Raw genomic sequence first — 14,163 nt, forward strand, 5'->3', positions numbered from 1 at the left:
ATCTCAGTTCAAACCCAGGAAATAATATTGACTTCCCCATCCTATCTGTTCCATGAACTCACCTGTTCCTTCATTTAGGTTTTGTTTTCCCTGCGATCATCCCAATTTAATGAATCCTAAATATTACAATATAATGTTTAAACATCACTTGTTGGGAAATTCAGTGAGTGCGACATTTAAATGTTAAATTATTGTACGGATGACAGAAATTGTTTTTACCAGAGAATGCAATTCCTAACGTGCTTCACTGAAAGCGTTCAAAATCTTTCTAGGCGCAATTTTCTTTAAATAGCAACCTTATAAAGTGATATAGCGTGTGCAGTAGCAACCGTAACCCTTCCACGCATTTACTACCATGCAAATATATTCTCATTTCACACCAAAACCTATATAAAATTAGACATAAGTATTTTCTACTAAAAATTGAAAATGAAAACACAAACAAACAGGCAAAAATATATATTTTGTGAAATTATTCTAGTAACTGATGTGAAGGGAAAATTTGGCAGTAAGTAAAAGGTGACTGTCGAATTAGGACCAACCCCAACTTGGCTTTAGTGGATCCAAGCAACACTGGCCGGTTATCTTTCCACTGCAAAGAATGGGAGGAAGTCTGGTGGCCATGAAGCCTAAGGCCTTTACACAAACTCCATGGCCAAACTCCCCACTTGGAATGGGCAGACCAGAAATAAGCTGCTGGAATTCAGCCAACCAAGTTAGCCCAACATTCAATCACTCCCACTTGAGTTAAAAGCCCATGTTACCGAGCTCAGCAAGCAACCCAACCAGGCTATGAATCAATAAGCAAGCACCACAAGATTATTATTTACCATGTGGGATGTTCTATCAATTCTCAAGAGGGTTTCTTATTTAGAAATGGAGGCAGGAAAGCAACAGAAAGGATTAAAAAAGGGGAGAGGTTCTTGGGTTTCTGGTTGGATGGGTTTGGATATTTTTCCCAACAGTATCAAATCAACTAAGAGGAACAATTCAACTCGATGTTCCTGGAAGAGAATTCTTACAAAATTAATTAACTGCTAAAAAATTATTATAAACCAAAGAGAAAAGGTGAATTCATCATCGGTGCTATTTAACAACAAAATGACATATTTAGGAACAAAAATTTGAAGCTAAAATGCTTAAATGAAATATTTAGTAACTAATGTGATGAGAGAAAAAAGTGATTGTCCAATTAGAACCAACCCAACTAGCTTTAATGGATCCAAGCAGCACCAACCTGTTATCCTTCCACTGCAGAGAGCGGGAAGTAGTCGTTGCTCTGTAAAACCAGCCTAACGCGTTGCCCTCCACTCTAAGAGCCATGAAGCCTAAGCCTTCGCCCAAGCACCATAGCCCAACTCTCCGCTTGGAACGGGCAGGCCAGAATTAAGCTACTAGAATCCAGCCAGCCAAATTGGCCCAACATCCAATCACCCTAGTGCCCCCACTTGGGTTACAAGCCTGCGTTACCAAGCTCGGCAGTCATTCCAACCCGGCCGTGAATCAATAAGTAAGCACCGCAAGATCGTCACTTACGATGTGGGATATTTCTCTATCAGCTACTCAAGAGTGAAATGAAGTTTCTTATTTCAAAAGGGAGGGAAGGAAAGCAACAAAAAAGAGAGGGGTTCTTGGGTTTGTGTTCCGGTCCTGACAGTATCAAATCATTCGGTGAAGCTTTGGATACTACCAAGACCATCATCTGGAATGGACCTAGGGTGTTTTGAGTTTGTTAAAGTTTGCAGCAGAAACAGAGATACCTCGTTGAGTCATAGTGCTTGCCTGCAAGAAATTTCAGTTCTAGCTTTGGAAGCAGGAGTAATTATTTGTTTTCAGGCCATTGTCAAGAAATTGGCAGAACTTAGTGGCAATGGGCAGACGACGAAATCATTGGAGGAAGTAATCCTGTTGTGGCTGTTGAGAAGGTTGATCTAGCTGACAATATCTCCACTGGAGGAGATGCCAGCTTGAGGAGTTCCTGCTCTTCATGATGCTTAAGCATGTAAATCCCGTTACGTTTCCTCTCAGTTTTCATGTCTGGTTTTGACCAGAGCCTGTTCACATAAATAATGTTGGAGCTGGCCTTGTAGAGTGTTAATGGTAGATCAAAATTACCTACGAAAATGAAAACTGCCTCCTTCCTTATAAACTGATGACGATGCATAGCAATCGTAAGACTCAAGCGCATTTGCTACAATCAAAAGAAATTGATACCAAATGCAAATATCAACAGTTGAACATGGGAAGAGAATCCTTGCAAAATTGGTCAGCATTTTGTAACTGCTAAAATATATTATAAACCAAAGAGAGAAAAGGTGAATTGATGATCATTGCCCATCCAATTTCAAAATCACAAATTCAGAACCAAATATTGAAGCTAAAATGCTTAGATATTTTTAGTAACTTACGTGATAAGGAAAAAATAGGGAAAAAAGTGACTGTCCAATTAGGGCCAGCCCAACTGACTTTATTGGATCCAAGCGGCGCCGGCTCGTTATCCTTCCACTGCAGAGAGCGGGAGGTGATCGCTGCTCTGTGAAACCAGCCTGACGCGGTGCCCTCCGCTCTAAGGGCCATGAAGCCCAGGCCTACGCCCAAGCACCATGGCCCAACTCCCCACTTGGAGAGGGCGGGCCAGAATTATGCCGCTGGAATCCAGCCAGCCGAATCGACCCAACGTCCAGTCACCTTGATGCCCCCACTTGGGTTACAAGCCCGCGTTACCGAGCTCGGCGAGCAATACAAGCAGGCCATGAATCAATAAGGAAGCACCACAAGGTTAGCATTTACGATGTGGGATACTTCTCGAGATGAATGCAGTCACACACTCATAATGGGTTTCTAATTTCGGAAAGGAGAGGCGGAGAGCAACAAAAAGGAGAGAGGGTTCTCGGGATTTTGGTTTTGTTTTCTGCATACCTGGATTAATATTTGGATTGGAGAAGTGCAGAGAAGAAGCCCTTGGTGGTTATGAACTTGATTTGCGTGACGGCGAGGCTAATATTCCAACTCTCTGCGCGGTTCTTTATCTGCTGTGATTATGAGAAAGGAGAAACAGGTGGGAATTTCTGAAGAGATTGTGGTTTGATACGCCATAACCATAAGCGATAGCTGATGAAGTCTCGCGCAATCATACACTTCATCCTGGAAGTGGGTTTTGGGTTTGTGAGAAGCCAAAACATCCAAGTATAGAAGGATGTGCTTCTGTGAAGAACAACGACCTCTGAGTGAAACCATTCAGCACAGTTTCTTTGCTTTGCTGCTTTGATTTATGGGGGAAAGGGGTGAAAAGTAGAAAGAAATTGGGGAAGAACAGAGTATTTAAAAGAAAGTAGAGGAAATTCGCGCGGTGGAGAGTGGGGCACCAATCAGAAAAGGTGAAGAAAAGAGAGGACCGATCGCGATGGGACTCGAACCCACAATCTCCCGCTCCGGAGGCGAGCGCCTTATCCATTAGGCCACGCGATCTTGGATGTGCTTTGACTTAACAAAATTAATAATATAGTAAAAGAAAATTAAAATTATACTCTTCTTGCTAAAAGACTTTGATTTAGCACTTGCTTCCACTTAAATCAGATATATAAATATCCAGAATAGATTTTTTATTTCATATTGTTTTTTTATTTTATTTAATATACGCTCACTATGTGTATAAATTACAAAGATTACGTCATTTATTTTGTCCAAAGAAAGATTTCTCACGGTAGCAATAATATGTGTAAAGGATACATCATTTATTCGAAGTTTTTGTATGGTGATTCCTATATCTATACTAATATAAAATAGAAAATTTATCCAAACTCACAAATGGCGGTTAGTGATACCGCTGCACAAATTTTTTGTAAAGAAAAAAATGCCCCTTCAATTAATAAGATAACTAACTTATTTAACTTTTAAAATTTTACATTAATTATTAAATTAGTTTTTATTTGCTTCTTTCTTTCTATTCTTTTAATAAAATGTATTGGTTTATATAGTTTTACTCTTACTCATAATATATTTTAATCGTGACAAATTATTTATTATATGCACGTAAAAACAACGTGCCACAATTAGTATTAAATAAAATAAAATTAATTTATAAATTTGAAATGAAAAGAAAGGATTACAATCTCCAAAAATGAATATTATCCCCTAATTTGAGTGTATATACTACTACAATGGTACAGACCAGTTACTACAATTTGGAATGTACTTCTATTACACATCAGAACTAGAAGCATACAACCAAAACCCAAATCCCATTCTTGAACCAACAACATAAATGCACTAAAAGAATTTCAAAGAACAAAAACACAACATCAGAACATAAAAAAACCACAGTAAAAGAAGCAAAAATTCTTGCAGGTAGACCATTCCAACACTAAATCCACATCAGAGCTCTCTTGTCATCAAGTTCCAGATGAAGCAGAGGGATTCTTGGTCTTGTATCTGTACAACACTTTTTTCTTCTTGAACATCCCATTCTCAATCGTGATCACGACTTTCCCCGGTTCGTTGTTCTTATAAGAATTACGTATAGGTTCATCTTGCCAGCTTATCTTCCTGCCCTTCTTCACAATCACCGTATACGACTCTTCATCTGTGGGCACGAATTCCTCTTTATAGCTAACATCCCAGCCTATTATGGTCAAGTCCCACATCAGAATGTTCCCAGCCTGTTACAAAAACATCACAACCATTCATTCAGAGAGCTGAAAATCTTTAAGCCAAAGGAAATTCAATTCAACTTGCCTCTGGTGCAGGGATCTCTACAGTTTCAGTTGCTCCAGCTTTAACATTAACCTCAAAAACAGCATCTTGGGCCAAAAATTCGGGGTCATTTTCTCTTTGTAGTCCTCCGTAGGCAACAGGGATTTCCTCTGCACGAATGTACCTGCATTTCTTGTGCTGCATTAGTTGCAATAGTCTAATGAAAAGAGAATTAACATGTGATGAACAATGACAAAGTTGCATACTTGAGAAGTGTGTCTGTGACCCTGGAGGGGCGGCTGAACACGAATTTGCTCTTGGCCCTTTGTGTTACGAAAGGCGACAGAATTGCATTGAACGCATAATACCAGAAGGGAACATTGATAAAGATCTAAAACAGAAAAAGAACAAACAAGAGAATGTAGGGAGTGATCAGATCCTTGTTATAGTCATCTTTGTTGGTCCTGTTCAGACAAAGGGCACAATAGATGAGGTATGAAAGCCTTACATTTCTTGCAACAAATTCAGGGTAGTTGTCCTGAAGAATTGCAACGGCTTGTTTACTGACGAGCCGGAGATCCTTGCGTGCAGGTCCAGGACATTCCTTGAGATCATTAATTTGGACCAACGTGGATACTCCTCCAGGCCTGAAATCAAGCTTCTGAATTTCCTTCTCCAGCAATTGCAGCCTCCACCGAAGAAACCTCTCACGACTCGCTTCCGTTCCAAAGGTCTTGTCACACATCTCATCATCAGCAAAGACACCAAACACATTGTAGCAAACAGGATGCCCCTCACGGTCTAACCCCTTCATGTATCCCACCGAAACATAGTCGTCTCCAAAATCTTCGTCGAAGATTGAGTCGATTTTTTGTTCCTTCCTCCATTGAAGAGTGTTCCTCAACATCTCGAAGGCATCACTGGACTTAAACTCTCTAGCTATTAAGAACTTCAAGAGTAAAACATCTGTTCTTTTATCTCCCTTGCTTGGCAACAAGGGCACACCCCAAAGAGTTATATCTTTATCAACTTCAATCTCTATCTGAACCTTCTCTTCTCCATCAGGTTTTTGCTCTTCTTCCTCATCTTTTGCTTTCCCTTTCTCCACAATATCTCCTCCATCTTCTTTGGACTTCTCTTCATCTTTACCTTGTTTTTCCTTTTCTTCCTCCACTTTCTCACGTTCTTGTTTCTCTTCGCTCGAATTTTCCTTCTGGGATTCGTCTTTCTTCTCACCCTTCACCTTCTTGTATAACTTGTTCTTCAAAATCGCATATTCAAGTTTCGATCTCAGTTCCATCAATGCCGTCTTCTCCTGTTCTTTCAAATCATGAGGGAACAGATTTTCCTTGCTCATAGAATAGGATTCGTCCCCCTTTGCATCAGATGGTGAAGAAGACGACTCAGCCGTCTCGATTTCCTTGATTTTCTCCAGCACAGCTCCACCAGATGGAGACAATGACCGCTCACCCTTCTCATGTTCCTGCCTCTTTTCTTCCTCATTTCCAGCAAGCAGCATTGGATGATCACCCTTCTCTGTTTCCTTTGAATTTTCCTTCTCATTTCCATGCATTGGAGAAGTGCCTTTCTCACTTTCCACTGCATTCTCCTTCTCATTTCCATCAGATGACGGCAGGGCACCATCGCGGCCCTTCTCATTACCTTCAGATTCCGGCAATGAAGAACCGATCTTCTCAATTTTCTCGGTATTTTCCTTCTCTTTTTCATCAGACGATTGCGCTAAAAGAGCGACCTCATCCTGTCCAATTTTCATCCCATTTCCATCAGCTGGAGGCAACGTTCGCGTGCCCTTCTCGCTCTCATCGACATTCTCTTTCTCCTTCTCATCCTCCACTTTCTTGGGATCTCCATTTCCCTCCCCATCTTCGGCATCATCTTTCAAAACAAACACATCTCCCTTCACAGTTTCAGGACGCCCCGCCGCTTCCGGCACCTCGAATTGAGCCTTTGCGGCATCATTTTCTCCCCCGTCAACACCCATCAAATTTGTTTCTCAAAAATCAAACAACGACTAATCTCCCTACTTTCTTTGAGGAAAGAATCAAGAATGAAAGAAAGAAGAACGAAGTCTTTGTAGTAGCACTCCTGCATTCCCTCCCTTCCTCTGCTTACGTTTTGATGAATAACATTGGCAAGAAAACTGAAGCCGTAGACATGCAACCGTAATGTTACCAGGTATTTGCCATTTGTTGTCCACGGTGATAGGAGTTGAGTGTCCCCGCCTGCAATTTCCACCGTAGGATGATTGGATTCTCCATTTTTGGCAAAACAGTATGAGCCATCAGCCATGAGACCAACCAGAGAAAAAATTATTAGTTTATTTTTAATTTTTTTTTATAATAGTATGTTATTTATTACATTATGCGTAAAGAAAAAATAAAAACTATTATAAACATAATAGTTATCGTGGCAAGCTATTTTTATGTGCGTATAATAAATATTTTTTTTATTTTAAAATATATAATAAATAAGATAAAAAAGAAAGAAAAAAATAATTTATAAATTAATATAAAATTTGAAAAATGAGTAAGTAAATCATCTTATTAGTTGACAAATATTTTTAGTTTCACCAAAAATTTGTGTAACGATATCAATAACTACAATTTGTGAATATAGAATATATATATTTTTTATATATTAGAACAAATACATGGTATCTGATAATTTTTCTCTATTAAAATAAATAGATATGAAAATTATGAAAAATTCATATTTACAAAACATAATAAAATTTGAGAGAGGTTTTATTATTCAACATCTTTTATTCCATGTATTTTATACAGGAAAAAGCATTTTAAAGAATATATGTCAAGATTTGATAATTCAAACGTTGGCAAATGAAAATCTTATTTTATGTTATATAGTTGTCAAGAGTTTCCTACGAATCTATGCAATAGGAGTCTTTTTTTTTTATGCTCTAATAGTAAATAAAAAATGCAATTAAAGAAAGAAATATAGATATGGCAGTGTGAAGATACGCAATGAGCAAGATCAGCCTTGAGGTGTATTCAACAAGAATCAATTTCAGTAATTCCAGCTGATGCCAAGACTGGAGCTGGTGGAATTACTATTTCTCCACCCTTCTGTTTCCCTCTTCCCCATCTCATCCATACAAACCAACACGCATCTGTGATAGATAGATATGCCACCATCCACAGAAGATGACATACCAGTTTTTAAGACATTCACAAATGAAATTACTCAAAGGATTTGAAGTTCCTGTCAAATATTTTACATTCTCTTTTCGTCAGAGTCAACGGAATCTAGTGAAGAGGCAAATCTCAGGGATGTGGGTGTGTCGATGGACATCAAAGTTACCACTTGAATCTACTCTTGGGAAGTGACAACGGGTGTATCAGGATTTGCTCCCCATTCTGTCCATGAACCATCATATATTGGAACATCGGTCTTCCCTAACCGGTGAAGGCCCTGAAATGCGAATCTTTTTGTTTTTAATCTCTTTCATGGTCAATAGCTACTGAAGAATTATACTATTGCCAGAAACTAGTTTCTCTTTTGGAGTGTAATCAAGAGGAGTTGAAGACCGGACTTACCAATGCCAGAATACATGCAGTTACACCAGTACCACATGACGTCACTACGGGTTTGTCCAATGAGATTCCTGCAAAAGATCGGGTTCTTAGACAAAGTTATAAAAGCAATTAGCTGTCAAAGTGATTACAGACGTTTGTTGCTTCAAATGACAAATGATGTCCATTGAGGCATAACCCCAAAACATAAGGCAGACCGTGTTACAAGAAAGAGAGAACTATTTAGGAGACTAGAGCTGTTTCAAAAGCAAATATGCTGTCTCCCATTCAAAACCAAGCATGCCAGTTAACATGATGTCAAACAAGCACCCACTCAAACTAAGGCCTTCCAAACAACTACATATGGACAAGAATATTATATCTGACCTTCCTGTTCATATCTCTTTTTGAGCTCATCGGCAGGTAAGAGTGTCTGTGACCCGTCCAACATCTGTAGGAAACCCCAGCACAACATCAATACTAATCAAGATCTTCATAACTTGTACTGTGACTACAAAGGAACAGCAACCATGCAAATGGCAACAGAAAGGCCCACTATTGAAAGAAAAGGCTAAAAAAGGAAGCTTATTTCACGAACATCAAGTGCTTATGCTGGAAGGGGACACATCTCAACATGGTATACATTGGGATGCATAAAAGAATTGAAAAAGTAGTTAATACAACAAAAAGGAAGAAAAGTTATTATACAATTCAACTTTTGTTCAGCATTTATAAACTCTACTACGTTTCTCCATATTGTGAACCTTGGTGATCAGAAATGAGACACATAGATATACATCCAGATTTCTGAAAGCCAGCTCCAATGAATCAGTTCTTCCGATTATAGATAGTCATGTACCTGGGCAAAGGGAATACATTTGCTCCCTGGAACATGGCCACTTCTTATTCCCTTTCGAGGCTCCGGTGCAACTCCATCAAATCTGTGGAAGGAAAAAAGAAATTCAACTGGTTGAGATGGATTTGAGATGTGAGATTTTAACAACTCCTACAAGCTAATGCACGCGGAATGTTTTAAAGTGGATCGATTTGATCTTTGTGTGCGAAAGAGAAACAGCTATTCAATTTCAGGAAACTAGAAAATGAAAAAATAATGGTGCACATTATCCACGAGTAATCCCTGATCGATAATAAATTCTTCAAGCATATGGATATAATTATAGCTAATAATTTTAAGTTTAAAAGAAAACTTGCAAAAAACAGACTCCTTTTATTTACGACATTGTGTTAGCAATAATTTAAAGCCAATGACATTAATAAAAGAGCGTCATGGCTAATATACCTAGCTTTGGAGCGAGCATCTACATGCTGATGTGTCTGTTCCTCAATATTTTTCTGAACCTGAAAAACTCATAGAAATCATAACCTGAATGTACGCTGAAAAAAGGGTCATACAAAATCAATCAGACAGAAATATCATACAAGCCTAACAGCTTCAGGTAATCAACCAAAAAAACTAAATCTCCATTTCTTGTGCCTTGCAAATTCAATAGTTATTGCCGCAAAAGCAGAAAAGGTTTAACTATTTTGGTTTGCAGGAACCCAAACCAATACGATAATAGTCATACAGATGCAAACAGAAAGCCTGAGAAAATCAATAGGAAAATTATTGCTCATGTTGTCAAGAATCAAGTGTTCCATTGATATTGCACCTCCTCGTCACATAGAATTGCACGTTCGACCTTTTTAACATCCCAATCAAATGTACCTCCTGGGGTAACTGTTGAGACTTTACAGAGCATTATTCAACAATATCCCGCTCTTAGTCGAACATTGTACCACCCTCAAGAAAAACAAGCCCATAAGACATTGGCGCTGATCAATATAGCACATAAGTTCATAGCTACATAATGAACAATGGAACTCAAGAAAAACAGACCTGTTCAAGTGACCAGATGAGATCTGGCTGAAAATTGGTCTGGAAGGTAATTGGTCCAACCTGCAGATATCAAGAGATCATTATTATTCCAGAAGCAAAGCATAGAACAAATGCCAACATTGAGCAAGAAAATGTAAGTAGTAGCCCGAGAGATACATAAGATCTGAAAGTCATATAGAACAAGCCTGAAACTGAGACATAAGAGAGGAATTAGGGAACAAGTAATATATTCACATGTATAACACAGAACGGACCCGTTGTCCCTGGTACACTTTCTCTATTGCCTCACTGGCTGCACTAGCTTTCAATATAGCATCACTTGATGCACTTGATTCAACATCATATCCTGAAGCACGCCATCTTGGTAGGCCTCCATCCAAAACCCAAATCCTGTCGTGCCCAAATACTCGAAACATCCTGTTTATTGAACAGAAACAAATAGTAGATGATTCTGTCTATGATGATTAAAGGATGTCTCAAGTAATACACTGAACTGCTTGTTGACTTCAAAACGTCAAACTTAGAAAACTCACCACCAAACACGGGCAGCGCTGAAAATTCCCTTTCCATCATAAACAACAAGCCCGTCTTTATTCTCAATGCCAAGCGCCGAAACAGCAGCAGCAAACGCTTCTTCTGATGGCAACATATGTGGCAACTGAATAAACCATTTAGGAATAAGGACACTTAGATTAGTCACATGCAATACACATGATTAAACTATGCATGCATTTAAATGAAGCTACAGGATTAAATGCAGAAGAACAAATATCTATGATCAATCTCCTAAACTTAGGTGGTCTACCAGCTGCATAGTGCATACAACCTATTTCTTGGTGATGGAGTTTATCTCATCTTGATAAAGAACAGTAATGGAGCTAAGTAGCATTAATACTATGCTAAAAGGTCTGATCACTTTCCTCTCTTGACTCCCAAATATGACGTGCAAATACAGACATCAAGGTGAAAATAAACATAGAGGGTATTTAGTAGAAGAAAATAACTTCGGACTATAATAGACTCCAAAGTTTTCCAAAAAGGGAAATTGAGCTTATGGAGCACTTATTAAATAACTAGCATTTCACAAGTGATAGCATCTTACATGAGTAGTTCGATCAGATATGCCATCAACATCAAAGAAAAGTGCACCTGGAATATGTGCAACCTGTCCACAAAGAGAATGTAAGTGTCATAGCAGAAAACACTAAAACAGCAGTAAGAAACAAATGAGTATCATGTAATGCTCAGATTAATATTAAGCGTCAACCAATGGAAGCAAACTATGCAATTTGAAGAAAGAGTACAGGTCCAAAAAGGTAGAGCTGTACTGGTAAATATTTTCTGAAGACTGTGGCACTAACAAGCAAGAAATATGCAAAACTACACAACATAGGTAAAGATGGGTCTGCACCTGATACTCTTGAAGTGGATTTCTCTGTTCATCTGGCATGTACCAGGATGCGTCTAACACCTGGAAGTATTAAGGGCCAAGATATCTTAACATTAAATTATAACCTGAATACAAGTACAGAAAACAAAGGCATCTCGTATAAAATGAATTACTTCTTCAGGTTACACTTAATCATTAGAAGCAATATTAGCAAATGAAGTTTGAAAGAGAAGGCATAATATTCCAATTCCATTGTGTCTCCAGGGTCAGAACATAAGTTCTCATGCGAGCAAATGAAAATTATCCCAGCTATTCAACAAGATCTAGCACAAGCAAACACAGGCATATTGCATCATCTTCAATCAGCATTTGCTTTATTGCAACACTCTCTTTACCTTGGAAAATGATATTGTTCCAGGAAATTTCACAGCATACATGTTGGATAACCGGCTTCATATAGTTTGAAAACAATATTCCCTTGAACTGCCTGATGACCCAAAATACTCAGGGGAACAGTTATGTAAAAGCCATTTATGGAGGATAGTATGTTGTTAACTGAGTGGATCCTTGTCCAAGGGGCAAGGAGAGAGCTCAGTACAGGGAGGCTACATAATCATATCTCAGTCTAGTATTAATTGGTTGTATACCAATTTCCTGGTGCCATCCTTTTTCATTCTGAACCCAAGCCTTGATGGAGATGTTACACATAATTGCAAAGAGATAAACAGCTTGTCACTAGGAACACATGAAAAATAAAAGTTCTATCAGAACTTCAGAGCTAAAATCGAACCCCAACTTTTCAATAGGACATGGAAACGATACACATCCTGTGTATCCTAAGAAATACAAGAATGAAAAACGGGATAGAAACTATAGATGTTCAGATCAGTTAATCAAGCAAAGCTGTAAACCTTAACGTCAGGTTCTCGGAGGTTGGCATGGAGCCAGTCAACTGAAACAACAGGCTCACTGGTTGACAAGGATTTCATGGAGAATGAAGCTTGCGCTGCAACTGATGCCGAAGACATGCTACAAGAAATGGATACCGAGGTTTTATATGCCAAATTGGAGGAACCTGACCATGAGGGAAATGCTCTCTTCTGAAACACAAAAACAAACAAATATATAATGTTCAATATGTAAAATATTTGTCTAGAGTCCTTAGAAGAGATTCAAATGTGAGTAGGGTAGAATTAATGGCCAATACACATGATTCCCCCCAAATAAAAGATCAACAGATTCTGAATTGCATTTATGTGGTCCACAGTTTTTCATTTACTATTTCATTAAATACAATAAATTTCATTGGGTGAATAGGTTGGACAACAACATGCGATGTTCTTACAAAAAGAACTCGACTTCCAGATATTAGTAATACAACAGTAACAACTACTTGAGCAAGGCGGAGTAAACTTGCATGGTAATGGAGCCTTCTATTCCAAAACCACTTGATAAACCTATTCAGGAAAACAAATCCTAAACCCCTCCCCCCACCACTGTGAAACTCGAGAGTCCTTTAATCATACAGGAACCAAATGTCTGCCATCTTGAAACGACAATTGAAAAAGAAAACACGAATTCACGTGTTCCACAAAATCACTGCGAAAATTTCAGAATTCGCCAAATCAATCACCATTTAACTTAAAATTTACAATCTAGAAGCTAAAACAAACGACTGGAATCCGCAAACCCACAACGGAAGAATTCAACAGAAGTAAAATTCCCCCATGGAACAACCACCAATTGTGTCGAGAAAACAGAAACACGATTGATTATTTAAATAAGTAACAGAAAGACAGACACTAATCATGGAATTACAAGCATCGAGAACGAGGAAACAACTCTAGTTAGAGAAGCATAACTCACCGGGAAGACTGAAGTAAAGAATTGGGATTTTTGGAGGAACTGTGAAGATGATTGAACGATGCGACGGGCGAAGAGGGCCCTGGAGAAAACGGCGGATGCCATTCCAAAAGTACCGATGGAAAGAGGTAAATAAATCAGAGTTACCAAATAAACTTGCAGTATTTAAAGAAGAGGGACTTTTGTCTTCTCTCCAACTTTGCTTCTTCCGCTGATCCGCTGTATCAACCGAATTGGAGAAAAAGGGTTTTGAGATTGCAGAGTGGAATTTGATTCTATCCCAGAACTTGGACCTTCTCCTTGTACAATTCAGCTTTGAACCTATCAACAAAAAACCCACTGCAATAAGCTGTAATAGAGTCCACAGTGGAGTGGAGAAACATTTTCGGTGGACTTTGGAGGCAATTTGCATTTTCGGTCTCAAATTATAGGTGAATTACAAATTTGGTACCAAATCTTTAAAAAGATTCGGTTTCTTCTTGACTATATTTTGATCGGTAAGTTTGAATTTGAAACAAATATTGGGAGAAATTATTAAAACAATTTCACTTAAAAAATCAAAATTTATTAATATTTTTAATAAAATATATTTCAAAAACACCATGAAAGTCATAATTTCAAATCATTGGTGTATTTCATTTGATGAATTTGGATTTGAGAAAATGACGTGGAGAAGATATTTCAAATGGTTCGAATTAAAACAATTTTAAAATCGATCAATATGCAATAAAATAGAATCCAAAATTTAAATATTTGAAATTATGTAAATT

The 14,163-nt window shown here is 38.2% G+C and overlaps 2 protein-coding genes, 1 long non-coding RNA gene and 3 other non-coding genes across 6 annotated transcripts; all 6 read right to left on the reverse strand.

Annotated features, from left to right (window-relative positions):
• Positions 1–1,119: 1,119 nt before the first annotated feature.
• LOC148787282 (uncharacterized) lies at positions 1,120–3,430 on the reverse strand. The gene is made up of 2 exons (XR_016066865.1): positions 2,920–3,430; positions 1,120–2,191 (listed from the first exon to the last, which is right to left on the reverse strand). It is a non-coding gene; the product is annotated as an uncharacterized LOC148787282 (long non-coding RNA).
• LOC148787283 (signal recognition particle RNA) lies at positions 1,177–1,480 on the reverse strand. Its single transcript, XR_016067088.1, has one exon.
• On the reverse strand, positions 2,431–2,734 carry LOC148787284 (signal recognition particle RNA). The gene has a single exon (XR_016067087.1).
• TRNAR-CCG (transfer RNA arginine (anticodon CCG)) lies at positions 3,396–3,468 on the reverse strand. Its single transcript has one exon. It is a non-coding gene; the product is annotated as a tRNA-Arg (tRNA).
• Positions 3,469–4,058: 590 nt separating this feature from the next.
• LOC105168107 (patellin-4) lies at positions 4,059–7,159 on the reverse strand. The gene is made up of 4 exons (XM_011088046.3): positions 5,201–7,159; positions 4,959–5,083; positions 4,735–4,876; positions 4,059–4,658 (listed from the first exon to the last, which is right to left on the reverse strand). Exons 1-4 carry the CDS (start codon positions 6,692–6,694, stop codon positions 4,392–4,394), a joined length of 2,028 nt encoding a protein of 675 aa, XP_011086348.1. The 5' UTR covers positions 6,695–7,159; the 3' UTR covers positions 4,059–4,391.
• A 529-nt stretch (positions 7,160–7,688) lies between these two features.
• LOC105168108 (thiosulfate/3-mercaptopyruvate sulfurtransferase 1, mitochondrial) lies at positions 7,689–13,757 on the reverse strand. The gene is made up of 12 exons (XM_011088047.3): positions 13,397–13,757; positions 12,442–12,630; positions 11,552–11,611; positions 11,243–11,305; positions 10,674–10,798; positions 10,395–10,557; positions 10,141–10,200; positions 9,544–9,602; positions 9,103–9,184; positions 8,631–8,694; positions 8,268–8,335; positions 7,689–8,142 (listed from the first exon to the last, which is right to left on the reverse strand). The coding sequence occupies exons 1-12, from the start codon at positions 13,496–13,498 to the stop codon at positions 8,041–8,043; spliced, it is 1,137 nt and encodes a 378-aa protein (XP_011086349.1). The 5' UTR covers positions 13,499–13,757; the 3' UTR covers positions 7,689–8,040.
• Positions 13,758–14,163: the final 406 nt, after the last annotated feature.

Source organism: Sesamum indicum, linkage group LG8 (genome assembly GCF_026168435.1).
Source record: "Sesamum indicum cultivar Baizhima isolate 11 linkage group LG8, ASM2616843v1, whole genome shotgun sequence".
Taxonomy (NCBI): Eukaryota; Viridiplantae; Streptophyta; class Magnoliopsida; order Lamiales; family Pedaliaceae; genus Sesamum; species Sesamum indicum.

Coding starts and splice junctions, on each gene's coding strand:
- LOC105168108 (XM_011088047.3), bottom strand. CDS start 13,498: ATGGCATCCGCCGTTTTCTCCAGGGCCCTCTTCGCCCGTCGCATCGTT. Junction 10,558..10,673: donor AGCGCTGCCCGTGTTTGGTG/GTGAGTTTTCTA, acceptor TTCAATAAACAG/GATGTTTCGAGTATTTGGGC. Junction 9,603..10,140: donor TCATCTGGTCACTTGAACAG/GTCTGTTTTTCT, acceptor TGAGTTTTTCAG/GTTCAGAAAAATATTGAGGA.
- LOC105168107 (XM_011088046.3), bottom strand. CDS start 6,694: ATGGGTGTTGACGGGGGAGAAAATGATGCCGCAAAGGCTCAATTCGAG. Junction 4,877..4,958: donor GTCACAGACACACTTCTCAA/GTATGCAACTTT, acceptor CAAGAAATGCAG/GTACATTCGTGCAGAGGAAA. Junction 4,659..4,734: donor TAGAGATCCCTGCACCAGAG/GCAAGTTGAATT, acceptor TTTTTGTAACAG/GCTGGGAACATTCTGATGTG.